This window comes from Pungitius pungitius, chromosome 13 (genome assembly GCF_949316345.1).
Source record: "Pungitius pungitius chromosome 13, fPunPun2.1, whole genome shotgun sequence".
Lineage (NCBI taxonomy): Eukaryota > Metazoa > Chordata > Actinopteri > Perciformes > Gasterosteidae > Pungitius > Pungitius pungitius.
In genome coordinates this window covers 5,513,571-5,534,414 of record NC_084912.1, presented here as the reverse complement: position 1 = coordinate 5,534,414, position 20,844 = coordinate 5,513,571, and the positions used below count along the sequence as shown (strand labels likewise).

Here is a 20,844-nt window from a genome sequence, read left to right as displayed (position 1 = left end):
CAAATACACATTTTTAGAGGCTGTTGCATTAGTACTGTTAAGATTCTACAGAGGTGTTGTGTCTGGTTTTGGTATAACGAAAGATGACCAAGGATGCTGCAGCTCTAGAAAACTGTAGTACCGGGCCACTAGTAGGAGAACGGTTCTGATGCGGAATGAGAAGAAAACGTTTCTGAAACGACAGCTAAAGTAACTCGGAAAACCACTAAACGCTCGTCCGCAAAAACAAACTGCGGACACTCGATCATCGGCATATCAATAATAATAACAAGGCAAAGGTCATTAACAAAAGACAGGACAAGAGTTCAAAGATAAACAGGAAACTGAACAGAATCGGCCCGTGTTTGTTAATAAAGTTAAAGGGTTCATTGGGTGCCGAGGGGAAGGGTCCGTGTTCTTGGTGGTCCCTCATGTGGGAAATCTTTAGGTATTTCTTTTTTTTTTTTTTTACATGTAGGGCAACCCTTTTTAGATGAGGAGACGGTGGTGCAGGTGGCAGAGCGTGTGTTCCCTCCTCTCTTCTTTGGGAATGGAGGTCTCCTCAGAGGACACATCTGGGAGCCTTTCAAATCTGCTGCTTCATGCATGTTTTTGTTCTGCTTCATGAGAACATGTGGACTTACTGTGTGTGTGTTTAGAGGTCGGTCGATGCTACTCCCCCCCCCCCCAGCCCTTCCACCCCCCCCCCGTCCTAAAATGTGCCTTTTCCTTAGCGCCCCACGCTGATGTTGCAGGTCTTGCAGCTGGGGTCCTTCTTGGCGTTCACCGTGGACATGCTCATCAGCTGGTGCCCGCTGATCTCGGCCACCGTGCCCGACGCCAAGTCCACGGGCTCCGTGTAGATCACCTCCAGGATGACGTCCTGGGCGTGGTGGAACACCAGGCTGCCGTCGCCCTCCTCCCCCTGCTTGCAGGTGAGGAAGCGGTTGTCGGCGATGTCCAGCGCGGGGAGCCTCTGCTTGCAGAACTCGTCTCCCGCCGAGCCCTTCGGCGCCAGGACCAGGATGACAAAGTGGTAGGCTGTGTACATGCAGTAGAAGTCTCCGAAGTAAAGGTTGGTGTCGGGGTTGAAGAGCGCGTCGGCCTTGACCTCAAAGCGGTGGCGGCCGTACGGGGAGTCCTGCGGGGGCTTGCCCGTGTTGAACTCGGTGTTGCAGCTGAAGAAAAGGCCCTCCAGCTTGCCGCTGATGGGCGACCCGTGGCTGCCGCTGTTGTCTTTCACCGACTGCAGCATCCGGTTGTCCTGCGCCTCCCTGGAGTTCAGAAAGTAACACTGAAGTGAACGGGTATGGCACACGGTCAGCAAAAAAACAAACATTAAAGCCGTGACAATAAACACGAGGGAACGGATTGGAAAATATGTTTAGTTTCAATATTTCTAGTCTAGCTTTTCAAAAAAAGAGAATTTTTTTTAATGAAGAAACAAAAGCAGTTTTCTGTAAACTAATTCATCGTGGAACATTGCAAGTCATTGCAATGACTGAAAATAAATAAATAAATGCAGCTGCCACGGAATCGCTGAGTCAATGAGAGCTCCAAAGCTCCAATTATGAACTGTAATTACACTGCTACCACTCCAGAGGTTGTCATTATACCCTCAACTGATGCTTTGTTGTGGGCATAACGGAATTAGTCTGAGGTCTGAGGCCTCATCGAGTGAGGGGGAGGGGGGGGGGGGGGTGTCAGTACCGTTTCCCCCCACGTGGTGGTGCAGTTCAACCGAAGCGCGGTAATTAAAGCGCAACGTATGCAACTCGGCAAAAGGAAGGGGTCTGTCCAGATGACGTCATGTTGTAAAGCTCCAGCAGGGATTTGCTCACAAGCTGAGGCTTTAGTACAGACACGATGTGCTTCGTCAGGCGAAGATACGAAGAGAAAAGACCTCACTATCACAGTCGTAAAAGATGTCGTTTTTTTTAAAGAATGTCATAGCATTGTGTGTCAAGGAAATAGCCCCAAAAATGTCACAGTATAAAAATGTCATCGTATTCCATGAGGTAGAAGCGGCTGCTTCAGTGGTTCCTCTTACATGACTGGATCAAAGGAATTAAGTCGATGCTTTGAGCCTAAAATGAAAATGCACTGCGCCGAAATGACATCAAATCATGTTGTTTGCACGAGCTGCAAGTTTAGAGTCTGCGGATGGACGCAGCGTACTGCAGCTTTCTCACTATCAATTATTTACTATTGTGACGTCCTCGGAGGCCCAGGAGCCGAGCATCATCGCCACAGAATACCTTTACAGCACTATATTAACAAGGAATGCAGCAAAACCTCAGCTAAAAGGTCATTTTTATGTCACCACAGGGCTTTAAGGTCAGTAAGGTCAACAGATGCTAACGAGGGGAAAGTTATTTGTCTAAAATAAAAAAAAACATACAGTTAGCATTAGTTTGACATTGAAATAAAAAAATTACTTTAGATCATTATTTAGTTATTTATCCTATAAGTAGGTGAATATAAATGAGTTAGAAATGTGTGTTTAAAATGAGCAGAACACAGTCGTCCTCTGTGACGTTTTAAAAAAGGAGCGGAGGAAATCAGCAAAGCAATGTAGTCACATATCTAAACAGATTTAAAAAGAATAGAAAAAAAGGTAGAAATCCCAGTCTACTTGCACAGTGGGAAACATACCTGGCGTGGTCAAAGTACTCTTTATTCTGGTTCCGGTAGAAGACGGAGAAGCGCAGCATCCGGCCGGCTATGACCTCGGCCTTTTGCATCAGCTGGTTTAGGTGCACTGTGGAATAATCTGGAAAACAGACTCATCACATCACAAAATTGCTTTGCTCTCATCCCGGAGATCATGAGTACGAATGTCATTAGTGGAAATGTATTATATGATTATAACAACAAGCAGGGCCGTGGAATATGAACTGTGCTCGTGTGCTCAATGACCTTGACATCTTCCCTTCCTCATATGTAGCTAAATAACCGTCTCCTTCCACCAACCACAGTGTGGATTTACCCACAAGCACTTGGACAAACTAACAGGGAGGATCTTTCATTCAAAGTTAAAGGACCTTGAACAAAAATGAAAAGACTATGAGGAAGAATATAAATGTAAAGCAAATATCTTACAATTTTAAGCCTATTTTTTAAGCCAAGGCTGGTACTGCTGACCGTGAGACGGCTCTGGATAAATGCTATAAATGCTACGCCCACGGAGATACTGGGATGGAAGGTCTTAGCAGCATCTTCAGCCTGCTTCAGGAATCAGGAATCAGGAAACGTTTATTGCCATAATATGTTGTACATACATGGAAATTGTCTTGGCGGAAGGTGCATGACAGAAGACAGTACAATAAAGACGACATAGTGCAAATAAAATAAAATATAAAAAATAAGATATAAAATATAAGCTATGTATGCTTGAGATGTAGAGGACCAACAGCATCATGATGCAGCCTCCCTTTTACTGCACCTTAATCACAATCACACACACACACACACACTTTCCCTGATTGTGCTCCTTCCTCCCATCTCAACTAGTGCTCCTCATCCCCCCCCCCCCTCCCTCCCTCCATTCTAAGCCACTAGCCAGCGATGTTGAACTTGGCGACCTCTGCATCAGAACATACGCGGCGCCGCTCCCCCTGCTTCCTTTAATCCTTATTTTACCCCACCCTCCCCTTCTGCATCTCTCCATCCATCTTTCCCGTCACTCCCTCATATTGTGCTCTATCCTAATTACACCCTGTAGCGTCCCTAAAATTGAAAAAAAATGTAAAAATGAAAAAGCCCCATGGTACTGTAAGCTGCGTTCTACCCACCAGCAGTGCAGAACTCGATGATCTCGCTCCACTCGGAGATGGCGTAGTCCCCGTCGGTCTGTTTTGATGCCGTCTGGACCGCCACGGTGTACTCGGTGCGAGGGCTCAGGAACCAGTGACCTCTGACCGTCATGGGCAGCGGCACTGCCTTGGCTACCAGCTTGGTAGGAACATCCTGGAGGGGGGGGAGGGAGGGAGGTGAAGGAGGACAGGACATTGGTCAGGAAGAGACACTCCAGTTAGGCTTTTCCTTTCTGCAACAAGCAGGCATTGGCCCCACACCTGCATGTAAACATAAAGATGCATTTTATGCTAGTGTCCGGCGGCCTCCCCCCCCCCCCCCCCCGCACCCCCCCTCCTCGGCCTCAGCGGGCCTCACAGCAGCTCATTGATTGGACCAGGAGCCTCTGCCTAGCAACAGACTCAATCTGCTCAGCCACCAACACTTTGGTTGCTGCGCACCAGAATCCAAATAGTACGTTAAGGTCACTTAGCTGAGAAGGAGAGAGACGCCCAGCAACACAGCGCCCAGTAAATGACTGCAGGGGGGAAAGTGAGGAGCCTAAATAAAATAAATCGCATTACCCGACTGCTCTGAGCTGTGTGAGTGATCATATTCTTTAAAGTTTATGTAGAGGTAAAACATGGCGCACTGTGTTAGATATTTCAGCTTCAGTTCAATTATTTGAGGTGTAACAGGTCAAGGGTCAGCGTACCTCCGGATGCTCGCAATCACCAACACGACATTGTGTGAAGGGAGTAGAAATGACACAAGCGGTGATTTTATGTCAAGGCCATGAAGTCAAATCCCGAAAGACAGATTTTCTTTTAAAAAGGAACCAAATTTGCATTACTTATGGATTTACGTGAAACAGTTGGATTATAGTGTACTATTGAGCACACATTAGAGATATACACATAGGGGATCTTCATGCCCAGAAAGCCTTACAGTTTAGAAAAAGGAAACCTGTAGGACACAAAATGTTGGTATTAGTTACTAGTATTACTGGTATTAGTATAAGTTTGTTTATACTGTTGTTTGGTACCACAATACATTTTATTCTTGTTCCTTTTCTTCTGTATTCATGCATGTGCTTTGGCAACAAGAAGAACGACGAGAAGCCTTTTGTCGATCTCTCGAGTGTGTTTTCTGCACGAGTTCATTACCTTGTGTTTGAACTTGTTGGAGTTTTTGTTCTCCTTCTTGTTCAGGTCAATGAAGTAGTGTGTGATGCGCTCCTTGCCGCGCGGCTCCATGTCCCAGCAGATCCTGAAGGAGTCACAGGTGATGTTGCTGATCTTGATGTTCTGAGGAACAGGAAGCTCCTCCATCTCGGAGATACTACCTATAATAGTAATAAAAAATAAAAAAAAAATAACAATGAGCTATGTTGATGTATATCTAATGGAATTACAATATATATATAGAAATAAAGCTTTAGTTCGTATTCTCCTGTTCAACCTAATTATGTATAAATATTACGTAAAATTAATAAAATTTCAGTTTTGCATGTTTGCTCGTAAGAACTCTAAATGGAGGCCACATTAAATCAGAAATGAATCATAATAAATTTAATCTTGTATTGTGGCCCAGCATCATAGAGCCCTCAGAAATATATTTGTTTTCCCTTTGTCTAAATCCATAACCTGCAATTTCTCAGTAATCATTTCACAACCTGTAGTATAGCGCACACGCACACGCACACACACACACACACACACACACACACACACACACACACACACACACACACACACACACACACACACACACACACACACGTAGCCATGGAAACACATCAGCCTGCCATGGAATTACATCATCCCCACAAAGCTCACACACACACACACACACTCACATCTGCTTTCCAGAACATACGTGGCATTAAATATTTCAAATGCTGTCCTCTAATCTCTAAGAAGAGATGTATCCATTCAGCACTATGATATTTTAAAATAAACCTAGCTACCACACTGTGGGCCATGCACAGCATGCAGCAACAAATCCTGCAGAATGTCGCAGACCTTCAGCCGTCCGATTCACTATTTGGTTTTATGGCCTATTACAACGTCCTTATCCGTTAAATACGTTGGTAAATCGTCCATTTCTATGAGCTTGTAGCACAACAGGAAGCAAAAGCCTACAACCCAAAGTGCACACTGAGGCCACTGATGACGCCCAAACAGGGTTGAATGAGCGCTTTGTAGAATGAGGATGAGCACAGACTTCGCCACACACCCGGCGACGCCCACTTGTCGTTCTGCCAGCAGCAGGGCGACACTTGACGCGGCATCAATGGGTTTTCTGTGCGTTCTCCGGGGTACGAACACGAGGGTGAGTTTAAAAAAAAAACTAAAAAAAACAGGAATTCGTGGAGTAGTGCACAATGGCGGGAGCAGCGGAGCGCGGATCACCCGTCTCCGCTCATCAGCTGAGAGAGGCCTCCAGAAAAGACACATCCACGTCCACCCTCCTAATGCGGATATTCCCCAAATCACTCTGCTTTGATTCGGGAGAACATCTCGTCCCGCTGCTGGGTCCCCCCCCCCCCCCTCTCTCCCTCTCCCGTCTAAAGCCCATCTCGTTAGGCCTAAACCCCACTGAGCAGATAAGTTGGGCTCCAGCTGAGAGCAGACCTCGGTGGGCCAGCGTGGACCGGACAGCGAGTGTCCCCAACAGGACGTCTCCGGAGACAAAGAAAAGCAAACAAACGAGGCTTGCTGTGAATCTCTGACATCTGCGTCAGGAAAAGACACAATATGAGCTCAAAAGAAAAGGAAATATTGCCATGGGTTTATTTAATAATTTCTCAAAAATGCTTAAAAAGAGATGTTAAACCATTGATGATGTATTATACTATAGAAAGTTTTTTTTTAATGTGGACAATAATGCATAATGGGGAAATCGGCTATTCTGTACAAACATTGTTTTCTGAATTTTCTATAACAAAATGTAAAATGAAATATATATATATATATATATATATAAATATAAAGGTCACGTAAAGGTCAAAACGTAAACAGGAATTAAAACTCCAATATCTAAAACATATAGTGTACCAACAGAATTAGATTAAAAAGATCAGGTGTTTGAGTCAGTATCAGCACAATATTCCCTATTGCTTCATCCACAGCAAACGTACAAGATGAAAAACCTGCTTACTCAGTTGTTGCGCTGCGTGAAAATAAACCTCTTTGTCCTTAACATTTGTTATGTCAACAACCCCAATGTCTCCCTTACAAACTGTGAAAGAACCCCCCCCCCCCCCCCCCCCCATGCAGGCATCTTCCCTCCTCGACTGTTGTGGCTGCTGATTTTAGTCAGGAGAGGAGCGATGGGGTCAAGGAAAGCTTGGGGGGGGGGGGGGGGGTCACTGAGAGCAAGAAACAAAGGGAAAAAAGCTCACGAGACGGACAGAAACCTGCATCCACCACTCTCCAGCAGCAAGAAATATAAAACATCAAGTGTGAATCAGAATATACACAATGTGTACCGGAAAGCCTCCCCTGCAGGTATATCCCCTCCCCACCCCCCCACCTCACCCCGCACCACTCTAAGCTGCACTCTGAATCCTCCGGAGAACACGAGATGAAAGATGGAGAGGAGGGGGGTGCGAGCGGGATGAAGGTCAGGCGCTAAAGGAGAGTCAAACCCTTTCCTGATCCCTCAGTCGGACTTCAATTTAGGAGCTGGTGAGCTGGTGCTGTTTGTCGGGGTGTACTTTACCGGCCCGAGCAGGAGGCCGGAGAGTTGCGTCATCACGGAGCCCAACTAACGGCTTTCTGTAGTTGGGTTTCTTCCAGTCCCACCGGGCTTGATGGTGTGAATGACTTGTTTGACCTCTTTACTGGGAAGGGGAAAATCTACTTGACTTCCACCTGAAGGATGCGAGTGTACTGCCTTTCCGTGGTGGTGATACTATGGTGCTCAACGCGAAGGTCCGCACTCCTCGATCTTCAAAAGTTCTGGTCGATGTTTGCATATTATTTTGCTGGGTTTTGTTGGCTGAACAAGTGCGCCCCCACGTTTGCAGGGTTGGGTCTAAAACTGAACTGTAGTGCGCAGTGTAACCGACAATCGTACACTTACATTTACTTACATTTCTCATTTGCACAGAGGAATCTTATATAACATCTGTAAGTGAGTCACTGGGGGAAAAAAATACAAAAGGAAAATTAGCATCAATTTTTGAAGCGGATTTGAGGGCCTCTGCATTTATTCTCTATTGTTCAGAACTTTGTAGCACAGTGGAGTCTGTAACTGAATACATTAAGAATCCGATAAGTGGCTGCATAATATGCACCTGTAACTCTTGCACATTCGTGGTACACAGCTGCTCGCACTGAACATCGGCCAAATGAAAAGGCCACTTCACTCACATAATCCAGTACGTCATGAGGCCAACCTGCTGTTGCATCACGTTGGAACGTCTCTGACAAGTTGTCACAGCAATAACTGTTCTATGAAAAAAATATGATCTACAATCATTTTAGCAGTTTGGTGAGACTGTACTTGGACACATTGGTGCATTAAAAGAAGTCATGACATGATTAAAAGTGGTTGGTTGAATTATTTCAGTCTGCACCAACAGAGACTCTTTGCTGTGGCCAATTACAAAAATAAATATCCGAGTATCAGACATCCAGCCCATTAGGCCCCTTCAGAATCACGTCTCCCACTGCCTAAAAAAATCTTGCAAAAAGTCTCCTTGGGGGGAGTTAAAAACTAAAAGTGTTTCGACACTGCGTTTGAGAAAATAGAGCCGCCGAGGGAGCTTTCCCTCAACTCGACACAGTGACTGTAAGTCCAAGTCCACAAAGGAGAGCGTTTCCCTTCCTCCGGCCGTGCAGACACGATACTTGGTTATGAGAATGGCAGCCATCCATCATGACAAGTTAATTATGTCAGCGGGCACGGCACAAAAGGCCCTGCAAGACAAGCCGTGTGTGTGTGTGTGTGTGTTGTACTAGGAAGCACACACACACACACACTCTCTTAAGTACGCATCGACTGTGGACATGAAATCAAAATGGTCGCTGGAGTCCACCTTGCAGAGGTCAGTGGCAGATTTACTACAACGTCACGGAGGCACCTGATGTGTGTCATCAGACCTCTGACCCCCCCCCCCCCACACTCCTCACAGCCCTCCCCCCCGCTCCCCGCAGAACAGACTTCTGGAAAACATTCACCACCTCACACTCTGAGCCATTGAAGGCTGAAGCGTCCCCTCTGAGACACAAGGACAACTTTTGTCCATTGAAAGGCTCAGACAGTCCTCAGTGTGTGTGAGCGAGCTCGGTCCCACTGGGGCTGCGTGCGTCTCCGTTCGCTCAGTCAGCACATTCGGGCAGAAGCCTCTCGTGCTGACGATTAAATATTAATGGATACAGGAGATAAATTTAGAAAGCTATGGAGAACTGAAATGAACACCGGGGCCCCGGGGGAGAACATTCACAAGACGGCGTCTTTCCAAGGATGCTAAAAGTTGCTACGCAGTTGTCTACATGGGGTGTGGCAGCGGAAGTGAAAAGCCGACCGCACATCTGAGGTCGGTTTAAGGGGAAAAGCTTCAAGAGTTTGTCAAAATAACAAATAACACGGGACAGAAGGTGGACGTTGTAACAATGTTGCCCCACAAACATGGAGCATGTGGGCGTGTATAGGACACAGGAACACCATTTACACAACAATCCACTTGTAGGAAAGGGGCTGCTAACACCAGAACAACTGCTGCCACGACATCCTTCGGAGAAGTCCTGTCCAGGCCCATACGTGGCATGATGAAAACCACAGCTTAAGCATGAGGCCAACAAAGCACTAAGAGGATATGAACCCTGCTGTGTGTGAGCAGCAGATCGGACCGATGGTTGGCGGTACAATGACTGCACTGTGTGTTCACAGGGTGAGACTCAATGAAGCAACACCATTGACCACACCAGTGCACACAAACTGGCACTACTGGCAATACAGATAAAAAAAAAAAAAGAAGAATCGGATTTTAGAAGAAAAAAAAATGTAATCTATTCAGCTGGAAAAAGGTGCTAATTGTATTGCTGGATGTGACTTAATCTTCAATTTGAATTAAAAAGGGATCTCTGTAATCATGCATCAGATGTGTAATCAGTTGTGTGTAATTGCGCTGAGGGGTGTGCAGGGAGCCGTGCACACACACGTGGATGCAGCCATGTTTGAGCCTCTCATTCTCTCCTGATGATGACTTGCTTTTCTGCTCACCACCATTAAATTCACATCATGGCGCTACCTGCTCCTGTAAGAAGTGCTCATTATGAAAATGGTTTATATATTCTATCTTATATGGATAATACAATTGATGTCAACTACTTTGTTTGATGGTATTTATCCCCAAAACTTTTAAATTCTGAGAAGTCAATGAGACAATCCAGCATGGATGCAGCTGGATGAATTGAATTATAAATCCAATCCAATAAGGGTGAGTACAAGTTCAGGATGGTTTATATATATATATATATATATATACACACACACAAGATGATGCTAAAATATGTATTAAAGACAAATTGTAGTTAATCTGCTGCAGACACATTCAATAATTGGTAACTCCATGAGGTAAAGACAAGCAGTGTTAAAGGCGGGGTGACTGTCTGTGTCTTTTGAGCTGAAATAAAGACACTCGTCACTTAACATTGTTCCATTGCCTGTGCATGTTGAGTTTGCACCATTTCTTTTATTGAACAAAACCCTATTGCCACTGTTAAGACACTCAGTTATTCTACACACGCAGAGCCACCACCACCCATCCACCCATCCAGGGAACCGGTGGAGCCACCGGCCCCCACAGGCTATCAAACACACAATAAGGATACAGCATGCCTCTAAAACCAAAGACAGAACAGACTGTCTGCAATGCTCTGAAATGAACAATATGCACCGATTGTATGCACCAACAGCCAAGGGAAAAGCAGGCAAACGTCTCCTCACCATCTCGCTCGCATAACTGTAAGGCGTCCAAGCTCAGGTCCTTGATCATCCCCTCGCAGGGACTCAACGGACTGGTGATGTTGTGCGCCAAGCCTGGTACCTCCATCTCTGCAGAAGAGCCCCGGTGATGCTACCGGGGAGGGGAGGGGGGAGGCAGGAATTCTGCCGTCAAATGTCGTCCCCGGGACTTGCACAGCCGGGGGGGGGGAGGAAGGGGGGCGTCTGTCCACGGCGTGTCAGGGCAGGAGAAGAAGAAAGCGCGAAGCGGGCTCCCAGTCGGTGCCTCGCTCGTTCCGTCTGCACACTACTCCTCTCGTCTCTCCTCTCCTCCCCTCCCCGCTCCTCCCCTCCCCGCTCCTCTCCTCTCCTCCGGGGTGGTGCCGCTAGAAGGCGCGTCAGCGCATCGTCACGGGCGCAGACAGCACAAACCGCCAGTTCGATCCTGCAACGTGACGCACGGCGACTTGTGCAGAGGCACGTTTACACGTATGCACGTTTATCGTATTTCATACGGCCCGCGTATGAGCCACAAGTGCGCGCGCGTGCGTGCGTGCGTGCGCGCGCCCCGTGTGATGCGCCGCCGCGGGACAGCTGAACATGAATACTTCAGCGGATTAGCGCAGAGACTTTCCGCAAGTTGAATGGCTTCTTCCGTAAGCAGATTAGACCCCGCGTGCCCCCCCTCCGGTTCAGGTCCACATCTCAACCGTGCGCGCTCTCCGGTTCTTTTGTAATCGCCCCTTCGACGTCATCCCTGCAGTGGTCGCTCACGTGCCCTTATTTGGTGAGGTGGCCTCTCTTGCGGGAGCGCAGGTGCAAATGGTCCAAACAATAATGAGCAGGGGGACCCGATGAACGCTTTACCGTTTCATCTTACAGCCCCCCCCCCCCTCTGCATTATGACACATAATGTAATGCAAAAGCCTGTCAGTCCACAGCCAGAAAACCACATATCATGCTTGACCACGGGGTGTGTCTGTGCTTTTACTTATCTCCCCTGTGACACCCTCTTTATCAGTGGCTCCCAGGAATAAGACGGCTGGGTCAGGCGGTAAAAAGGTCAAGTGTCAAGTGCGAGGTCCAACCGGAGGCTGCAGTCGTCTCCGAGCCGCGGCGGTTTCCCTCCTGATCATCGCGGGGTCAGTTTCCTCTCCATCCAGGGGAGCATCGCTGAGGCGATGTCACTTTCTATTTGTTTTTGCCTCCCTCCTTGCTGCACACTGTGCCCTGAGGCGACAGAGTGCTTATCTATTCAACGCAAGAACCAATTCTGCAGCTGCGCCTATGGGACCCCTGAGTCATGCTGTTGGAAGCAGTATATAGGCCACACACACACACACACACACACACACAGCGAATTATGGAAGGGAAGCCATCCTAACTCATCTCTGTGTGAGGCACACACTGACACAGCAGCATCGTAATCGCCTCTGGAGTTGGTACAGAGAGGGAGGGAGAGTTACACAACGGCGTGGCGCGACGTGACCATTTCCCATTCCTTACATAGACCTCTGCAAAGTAATCCTTCTGTGCATTCCCGTGCACATTTGGGAGGATTTAAAAAAAAAAAAAAAAGCAGTGCGATTCAGAGACGCCACTGAAGTGACTGCATGTAGGCCCTATGCCACACTCATATTTAAGGGCAAGGTCGCATCTGGCCCAAATGTCCCGATCGGGACACACGACTCATTGGGAGTGAAGGTCAGTCCCTGCAACCACGGAGAACCATCTGTGTCCGAGGACGAGATGATGCCGATGGAATGTCGAATGCACGTACCATCACATGCTTACAATATGCACGTCTTACCAACTGCCTCCCTGCTGTCTAAGATGCCTCGATGAGCCCACTAAAGAGCTTTGTACCAATATCCACAGATTAGCACAGCATCTGCTTAAATGACCGCGTTTCCGCCGTAATTGCTCGAAGCTGCGAGTGTGTTCATCAAAAGGTGGTCATGAGGAAACATAAACAGGGACGACTGGAGCTCGGCTAATGGCACGCAGAGTACGAAAGGAGCAGCAGCTCATTGTCATGTACGGCATCGCCCGTTTCTCTTAGTCACCCCCCCCCCCCCCCCCCGTCTCCCTTCCCTTCCCCATTTATCGACTGCGCGCTCTGCTTATCTGGCACAGAGGAGGAAGAGGAGGAAGAGGAGGATGGGAAGGAGGCCGAACCAATTCTGGAGGGTTTCTTCTCATCCCACCATCCATCAGTCATCCAGTCAGTCAGTCCCCCCCCCCCCCCCCGGATGCCCTCCAGGGAGAGTCACCATGCGTTAGCGTCAGTAGAGCTGCAGCGGGGGGGAGGGGGGGGGGGGGAACACTGTGCACCGTGCAAAACACACACGCACCGGCCCCTCCCTCCCTCCTGCTACCTTTAATTTTCTTCCTCCTCACATTAACTTCTCCCCTGTTTCCGCCTCATCTTTTCTCCCGTCAGTTTACCCATTGCTGTTCTGTCTCGCTTGATATCTTTAGGTGACTATTGAGCAGTGTGCAGCGCTGTGTTTGAGCATAACAGTGTGACCCGTCATTGGCTCTCAGATGCCATATGGACACAGTGACAGCTGGGAAAATAGCAGGGAGAGAGGTGGAGAAAAACGGCCAAATGGGATAGAAAATTAGATGGAAAAAAAAGAATAATTTCCCTCTACAATATGCAGTATTTGCTCCCTGCTTTCTACAACACACACACACACACACACACAACTGCTCATCCAATTGGCCCATTTATGAGACCGTATATGACACACAGGCCACAGCATTTCACATCAGGAGAGAAAACAATAGCAAGTCTCCGGGGTGTACGTGTGTCACGTCGGGTCCCACAAACCCTTTTGTCTGAGGGGAGTAAATGAAGCGTGTCATTGATTTGCAGTGTGAGCTCTGGCTTCAGCTCAAAGCTGCAGTTTGAACCGGATTGCATCAAAACACGCGTGTCTCCAAATGAAATCCCAGAACATCAGGTCCTTCCGATAACTAAACGCCATCACTTTCTATTCCTGTTGTTACAGTGACATCTGAGGAATATTACAAATTGTGTACCATGTGCACATGGTACCCTCGCGTCTAATTGGGAGAGGGACAATGGCATGACACTGAGGCGCTGATTGCGCTTTCATTTCTTATTCATTTTCGACCGCAACCTCTTATTGCAAAAATGTGTCAATGGAATGGCTGCTGTGTACATTTCACTGTTCACTCTAATCAGCATCCAGCTGTGCTGCCCCTGGAATTTACTTACCCATCCAAACGCTCTCAGCATTTTATTTTGAGCCACCGTTGGATATTCTGAACTCCTTCATCAGAGTCTGGAGGGGGTCCCCTGAAATGTCAAGGATGATCAAAAAGGAAATGCAGGATTAATCCAAAAGCCCACTTGTGAGGCAGCTCATCCGGTCCGAATCCACAAAGCCACGAGCCAGGATTCTTAAGAGTGCCCTTTAGACCAAATAAACATGAGGGGATTGGAACTCAAGACGTTGCAGAGATATCTCCCTCATAGGAAGGGACCATACCATACTGCAAACATGCACCTCAGGCCAAGGCTTTCGGCATAATAAAAGTACTCAATTAATGTTGCCTCAGATACTTTGTGATGAGAGGCTTTAATTTATTTGGTGCCCGGTCAAAAGCTGTAGAATTTCCTTTGAAATCTAATTTGAAAATGGAGAAATTGGCTCGTGAAGGGCTTTCATTTTGAAGAAAAGCTCTGATTCCGAGTGACAGGCTGAAGTGGTCTGTTGCTAACACGTGAATATAATTCTCTTTATTGTCTCTTTAGGTTTAAGTACCCTAAACAATGATGACCTCATTTATTGTCAAGAAAAAATGTAAACTACCCTGAGATTATTATTAGTGTACATATAAGGCCCACAGTAAGCGGTCAATAGATTTTGGTGGTTTTGCATGGAGAAAAAAAAAAAAAAAAAAAAGGTAGACACAAAGAGCCAGACGGACAGTGAGAGCATACTGTGTGTTGGATCAGAGCCAAAGACGGTGAGGCAGCAGCAACCAAATCACAGCTCCTCTCATTTACACCTTTCCTGCAAAGCAAAGCTGCTCATGAGAACAACATGTGATGCTGCGCACTCCGCTGCTCGCAGAATAAATGCATGGTTGGTTAGTCATGAAAAAAAAGAAAAAAAGACAAAAGAAAAGATCATAGCTCCTTTTCTCTGCAATTTAGCCGTCTTTCACTCTGTCCGTCTCTCCCAATAGAACATGAAATTCAAATTAGTCATGCCGGGCAGGGAGAATGATTGCCAGCTGTGCTCGTAACACGTAATCGCCCAGAGTGAGTCGTGCAGGCTTTGACATTTGTGATTTAATGGCTTTTCTCTGGAGCCTTTATGCTTGAAGCGGGTTAGATTGCGTTATTCGGTGAAATAGAAATAGTTGTTCTGGTGGAGAATAAAAGTTATACTTCAAGTTCCACAGTAAATCGCTGTAGCTCTGATCCTTTTTACCCCCCCCCCCCCAGAAGAAATTGGCAACACACAGTAATTGTGGTTTTGTCATCATCCTTCCTATGCATGGCCCCTGATGACTGCAGAAAAACATTCCTGTAATTATGTCCTTTAACATTGTGGTATTCATTTAAGTGAAAGTCGTTTTTTTTAATTTTTTTTTATGGGAAAACGGTGACAGAGGACGAAAGGGTGCGAGTGAGACCCAACAGGAACATCGGTTAGAGGGCTCGTTTGGGTGGGATGAGGCTCTCTGCGCACCATGTGAACGTGTGAATAAACGGCCACAAACAGAGGCCAGTGGATGACCTTTGGAGCCCTGAATGTGGACATGAATAACAAGGAAACATGCTTACCTCAGGCAAAATACAGCCTCCATAGGTCTGTAAGAAAAGTGTCGGTTTGGAAAAATATACAAAAGATATATTACACGGAACAGTAAAATGTGAATATGATTAAATGACTAGATGGTATTATGATTTAATATCTAAACATTTAAGCCATTGCTGTATAACCATTGTACAAGTTTGAGTAAATTTGAGATGCAACACTGCCCTCTGGAGGTTTTCACTTACACTGACAGTGCAGAGAACTGAAGGAAACACATTGACCTTTTCAAATGGTCAATTCTTTGAAGTCGATCGTCTCAATCCGCAATTTTACTGCTCTGCTTGTATTCAAAAGAAGACACTGTGCAAAGTTTAAGATCACACTCAAACTGGAACCAACAATTTCTCACTGGACGTGACCTGGATAATGAAAAAAGAAAGATGAACCCTTTTTATCTCTTTGGAACCTGAACACAAATCGTACAAAAATAAGAAAGGTTTTTCCTTCTTTAGAAGGTCCAAGATGGTGCAGAGGACAGATGGGCAGCAAATTAAGAGCCACAGAGTTGAGACTGAGCTTAATGAATGAATTTGTTCTCCAGCATTACACTATACATTATCTCTACAAAATCGCCATTAGTCGCAGGAGATTAAGCAGATCCTGGCTATGCGGATTAGGCCATAGGTCGGCATGGTAACCACATGGCATGGAACCTGGCAGGGCTTGATGACAGAAGATAAAGTGAATATCGGATGAGACTAAAGAAAAAAAACTCCCCAAAATGGACTTTGCATACATTTATTACCTTCATAATATTTGAATGCTTGAACCAACATTTTTTTGGCCTGCTTGACAGTTTTCCAAAATGTCCTGTTTATATCTGTAATATAATACAATTAGAACAATAGCATCAACAGATGCCACATTGAACAGAGCTTTGGCCACATGGCATGTTTGTACACAAATCCTTCTCTGGAGGCTTGTGCAGAATTGTACCTTTTTCACACAAAAACAATGGTTGCACAAGATGAAAAAGTAGTACAAAAGTTATGTATTATCCTTAGTGGTTTACATTTATTATAAATGTACCATTTGATTGCAGTACAAAGACTCCTTCAAATAAATCCCTTTGGGAACAACAAAAGGAATAGAACCAATCAAAAGACATAATTGTGAATCTACTCCATCGGAGGGCAAAGACTAGACAAGCAGTAAACGTTTCGACTCCCTTCACTGATCCGTAATAAATCTGCAATAACATGCATCTATATTATTATTATTTTTTTCTTAAACATTCACTTGAGACAAGAACTCCGCTTCCCTCCGAGCGAAAGCATCGGAAAAGAGGGGTGAAAAACAAATGTCTGCGAGGCAGGAACACGCGTCTCAGCACTGGTAGAATCAGTGCTCAACAGTTTCAATGTAGTACCATGATTAGTGAGGCGGGGGGGGGGGGGGGGGGTCTCCTCTCAGGATAAAGGTATCCCCGTCTAGGTTAGTGTCAACGTCAATGACAATTGCCTGGTTGGCGTCGAGGAGCGTGTGCAGTGCTTTTTCACCACGTGAAACGTCTCAAATCAGATGCGAGAGGTGGGAAAGTGGTTTAGGGTGAACGTGGTAAACAACAACAACGACGGCGACGACTGCCCTCAAGAAGGAGGGCCGAAGAGAAGTGACAAATTAACAATGTCTCCCTGTACGAAGCCGTGTGATCACTGCGGTTGCTTTTTATTTGGCGATGCCGCCGGGATGATTTCTCAAAAGCGTCCTTTGCAAACCAAATTGCTTATAAACACTGCACTTTCATTTGAAGATATGACTTTTGTCAGCATTACGATTTTAGAAACTTAGCAAAGAAAAAAAAAGGGGGGGGGGGGGGGGGGTAACAAAGAGGCACTTAATTGCACTTGATACAAAGAGTTCAAGACTATGGAAGACGGATCGTTTTCGGAGGCTAAATCCTCATGAATCTTAAGAACAACACTGGGGAAATCCGCTGTTCATCAACATGACCGAACAGAATACAGAACAAGTCTTTATGGTAAACACTGCTACCTCATGCATGATCCTGGGCCTTCATTAAAGTGTGCTTAACCCCGCTTCCTGGATATTAAAGAGTGCACGACTGATAACAGAACTCCAGATTCCTATCCCTTTTCCTCCTAAATCTCCTAATTCTTGTTTTCCATCTCTTTATTCTCACATGAGAGCAATTTGGCTGTGGCTGCACTGGAGAGCGAGCTCAGACCAGAAGATATTTGTGTTCCTAACCAAATATCTCCCTGCTCAAGAACCAGCTGTGTACATCGGACATTTATTTATTTTTTTGTTGCCACAAACAACATGACCTTGCTCCGATGGGTCCCTCCTTCCTGGCTCTAAATGGAAGAGCCGGTTTATAGGAAGACAAAAAAAGGCCACAGAGGCGTTCCAGCATAGCAACTCGAGGTCTGGGTACGCGGAGGAGGGCTTTGTGCGATTTCCGGGAAACACGCGAGGGGGGCCACGGGGAGGCCAGCGGTGACAAATAACAGATTCTGACAAACGACCCACGCACGATAAACAAAACAGAGGAGGAGCATACAAAGAGGCCTGGTGACACAATCAGAGACAGGACTTTAAAGCTTTGCCCAACCGCCTCGTGTCTCTGCTGCTGTCTCATGGCACAGCCACATTACGGCTCCACAGATGATTAAAAAAAAAAAAAAAAAAAAAGATAGTGATCCTAATAATCTAATTACAAAAATAACAAACTCAATGTATAAAAAAATACAAATGTAAACTGATTACCGTTAAACAGCCTACCCATTCCCCTAAAATGGTAACAACAACTAAATAATAAAATCATAATACAGAGTACAAAATATTGAATTTTTTTTTTGTCTAGTAAACACACAGACGTACAAACAGACTGAGGACACAACACGGACCTCAGAGGAATGTCCACCAATCAAAACACACAAGGCATCCAAAGGGTTCCTTTGGTATTTGTTATGGGTGATTAAGTCACAATTTCTGCATTTGGTGGCGCCCTAAACTTGTAAGTGCTTATATTCGGTTTGGTACAAAATGCAACTGTGCTTTTAGTCAATAAAAAAGAAAAAAAAAGAAAAGAAAAAAAGCATAGTTATTTTGATCTAATGAATTAGGCTCTCACAGGCAAAAGTCTAGCAATATTAAAGTGCATGTCACTGATAAAACAGCATACTACAAATGCAGGTCGTATCAAAGTGTAAAATGATTGTACTAATACTTCTGCCTGTTCCCTTGAATGAAATTTGGACAGAAATACTGGACAGTACCCTTCATCAGAACCATAACCACAAACCTTCATATATAAATGCTCCAGAGAGACTCAATGGCTCAATAAGGAGTGAACAACTGAACTTTATGTTTCTGGAGAAAAAAAAAAAATCCCTTCTTTCTTGTTGGCACTTAAGGTAAAACTATGGCTTTTTTTAATATATATATTTATACTATATGGCAACAAAAACATTTGAACAGTCTTCATCCAGCTTAAGCCGGGGGTACCGAGGCACAGGGAGACACCGGATGGGGGGGGGGTCCTCCATCGTGGACGGTCGCAGGGCGGCCCGTAGGGCGGCGGGGGCCTACCATCGCCCGCTCACGCTGGCTATGTCAGCGTGGAACTGACGAGAGAGGCGGCCGCTAGCCCCCCCTTCCAGGAAAGAGGACCTGATGGGCGGCTCGAATAGTTTCCTCCGGTTCTTGTTTAGTTCTGTGTTGAAAAAAGAAAAAAAAGAAAAAAAGAAAGGCACCACAGAACGTCAACAGAAGGTGAAGTGATTCAAACTGAAAGGAAACTTTACAGAGTGGATAGAAAGCATCCAAAATACGCATCAATACATTCAGTTTTCTGTATGTATGTATGAAAATACTGAGTAACCACGACCGTTAGCTCATGATCCGAATGAGAGCATGATTCATGTAAGCAGCCGGCTGCTTACATGAATATCCAAAATATGACATAATATCCAAAATATGACATCAAAAAAAGTGTCACGCCAGCGCAATTCATTCATTATGTCCAATAATTACATGCAAAGACGAGACAAAGTCTACATCAGCATCAGGGACGCAGCTGGAGCAACTGGAGGAAAACAAACACATCCCATTTATTCCCTCCGGGGCAAATTACTGCAACACGTTTTCATACATATTTCACTAGAATAATGTTTCCACATTACTCCCTTGTACTTCTCTAATGGTCTGACAATAACAAGGGACAATTGCATTGTGTCAATTTGGGTCACACTCCTCTGCTGTTTGTACCTGAGATGGCGAGCAGCATTTTCCTGCGGGCCCCAAAGGTGGTGATGCCCAGTTCCTTCAGGTCCTGGTCGGTTAGAGTCAGGAACGTCTGCAGGTCGATCTGGAACACGCGACATTTCCATCAAACACAAGCCAGCAACTTCAACAAAGCGTTTTAAAGGGCCTGCTGTGACAAAGCCTCCACTGAAACTGTTCACTCCAAGGGCTTCTGCATCAACACATCGGCCAAGAACTACTGCACATGCCCTCCTCCAGCCAGCAAACGACCACATATGTCCTATAGTTTCTCTCTACTTTCATCTTGTGTTAGATACTTCATATGAATTCATTAAAAAAAAGATGAAACAATATACTGCATTAAGGAAGCTCCTAACTTTGGTTTCTGCCATTGAGCTAATCGACGCGCTAAAACGCTCCTACTGACACACCAACATGCAGATATAGAGCAGGAATATCTTGGTCTAATTTTTCAATGCTAACATTTACTAGTTTGCAGGTATCCGGTAATCAAATGAAGTGTTGGGAACCTTATGATTGCACTGTATGAATAAGGGATGATCAAAATCTGCAGAATTTACCAAAATGTTGGTTGCCTTTTAAAACGTTGTGGCTTCCTTGCCAACCTTAAAACTATTTTTCATGAAAGTAAGCAAAAAAAGACACATATTTACCTCCTGCTGCTGGAAGACGTCCGTGTACTTCCCTAAGCCCAGCTTGCTGAAGAGCTCGGGCAGGTCGGAGCCTTTCAGAGGCGAGTTCAGACTGCAGCCGTTGCTGCCAGTTATCGAGGAGATGCAGTCCATGTAGTTGCTGCTGCTGAGGTAATGCTCCGCAGCTGTGCATCATAGGATCCAGACAAAAAAAAAACCCACACAAAACAGATTATTTTGAAGAAAAATCACATAAAAAGGGATGCACAGTTTTTTTTTTTTTAACTTCGCCAATAAATGTAGCCGATCTGCAACAAGCGACGTCATTGCCGCCCCCCCCCCCCCCCCGTAGTTTGAAATGACTCGGC

The 20,844-nt window shown here is 45.7% G+C and overlaps 2 protein-coding genes across 2 annotated transcripts in view; both read right to left on the bottom strand.

Moving 5' to 3' along the window:
• Positions 1–430: 430 nt before the first annotated feature.
• Positions 431–11,578, bottom strand: LOC119213982 (phytanoyl-CoA hydroxylase-interacting protein-like). Its single transcript, XM_037465312.2, has 5 exons — positions 10,735–11,578; positions 4,941–5,119; positions 3,774–3,948; positions 2,635–2,752; positions 431–1,253 (listed from the first exon to the last, which is right to left on the bottom strand). The coding sequence occupies exons 1-5, from the start codon at positions 10,838–10,840 to the stop codon at positions 710–712; spliced, it is 1,122 nt and encodes a 373-aa protein (XP_037321209.1). The 5' UTR covers positions 10,841–11,578; the 3' UTR covers positions 431–709.
• Positions 11,579–16,321: 4,743 nt separating this feature from the next.
• The window catches only part of LOC119214390 (protein bicaudal C homolog 1-B-like), a 39,813-nt gene continuing 35,290 nt past the window's right edge, over positions 16,322–20,844 (bottom strand). Inside the window, exons 19-21 of the mRNA XM_037466141.2 lie at positions 20,498–20,661; positions 19,827–19,926; positions 16,322–19,272 (exon numbers count right to left, since the gene is read on the bottom strand). Coding sequence (XP_037322038.2) covers positions 19,145–19,272; positions 19,827–19,926; positions 20,498–20,661 — 392 coding nt within the window. The 3' untranslated portion in view covers positions 16,322–19,144. The remainder of the gene's footprint in view (positions 19,273–19,826; positions 19,927–20,497; positions 20,662–20,844) is intronic.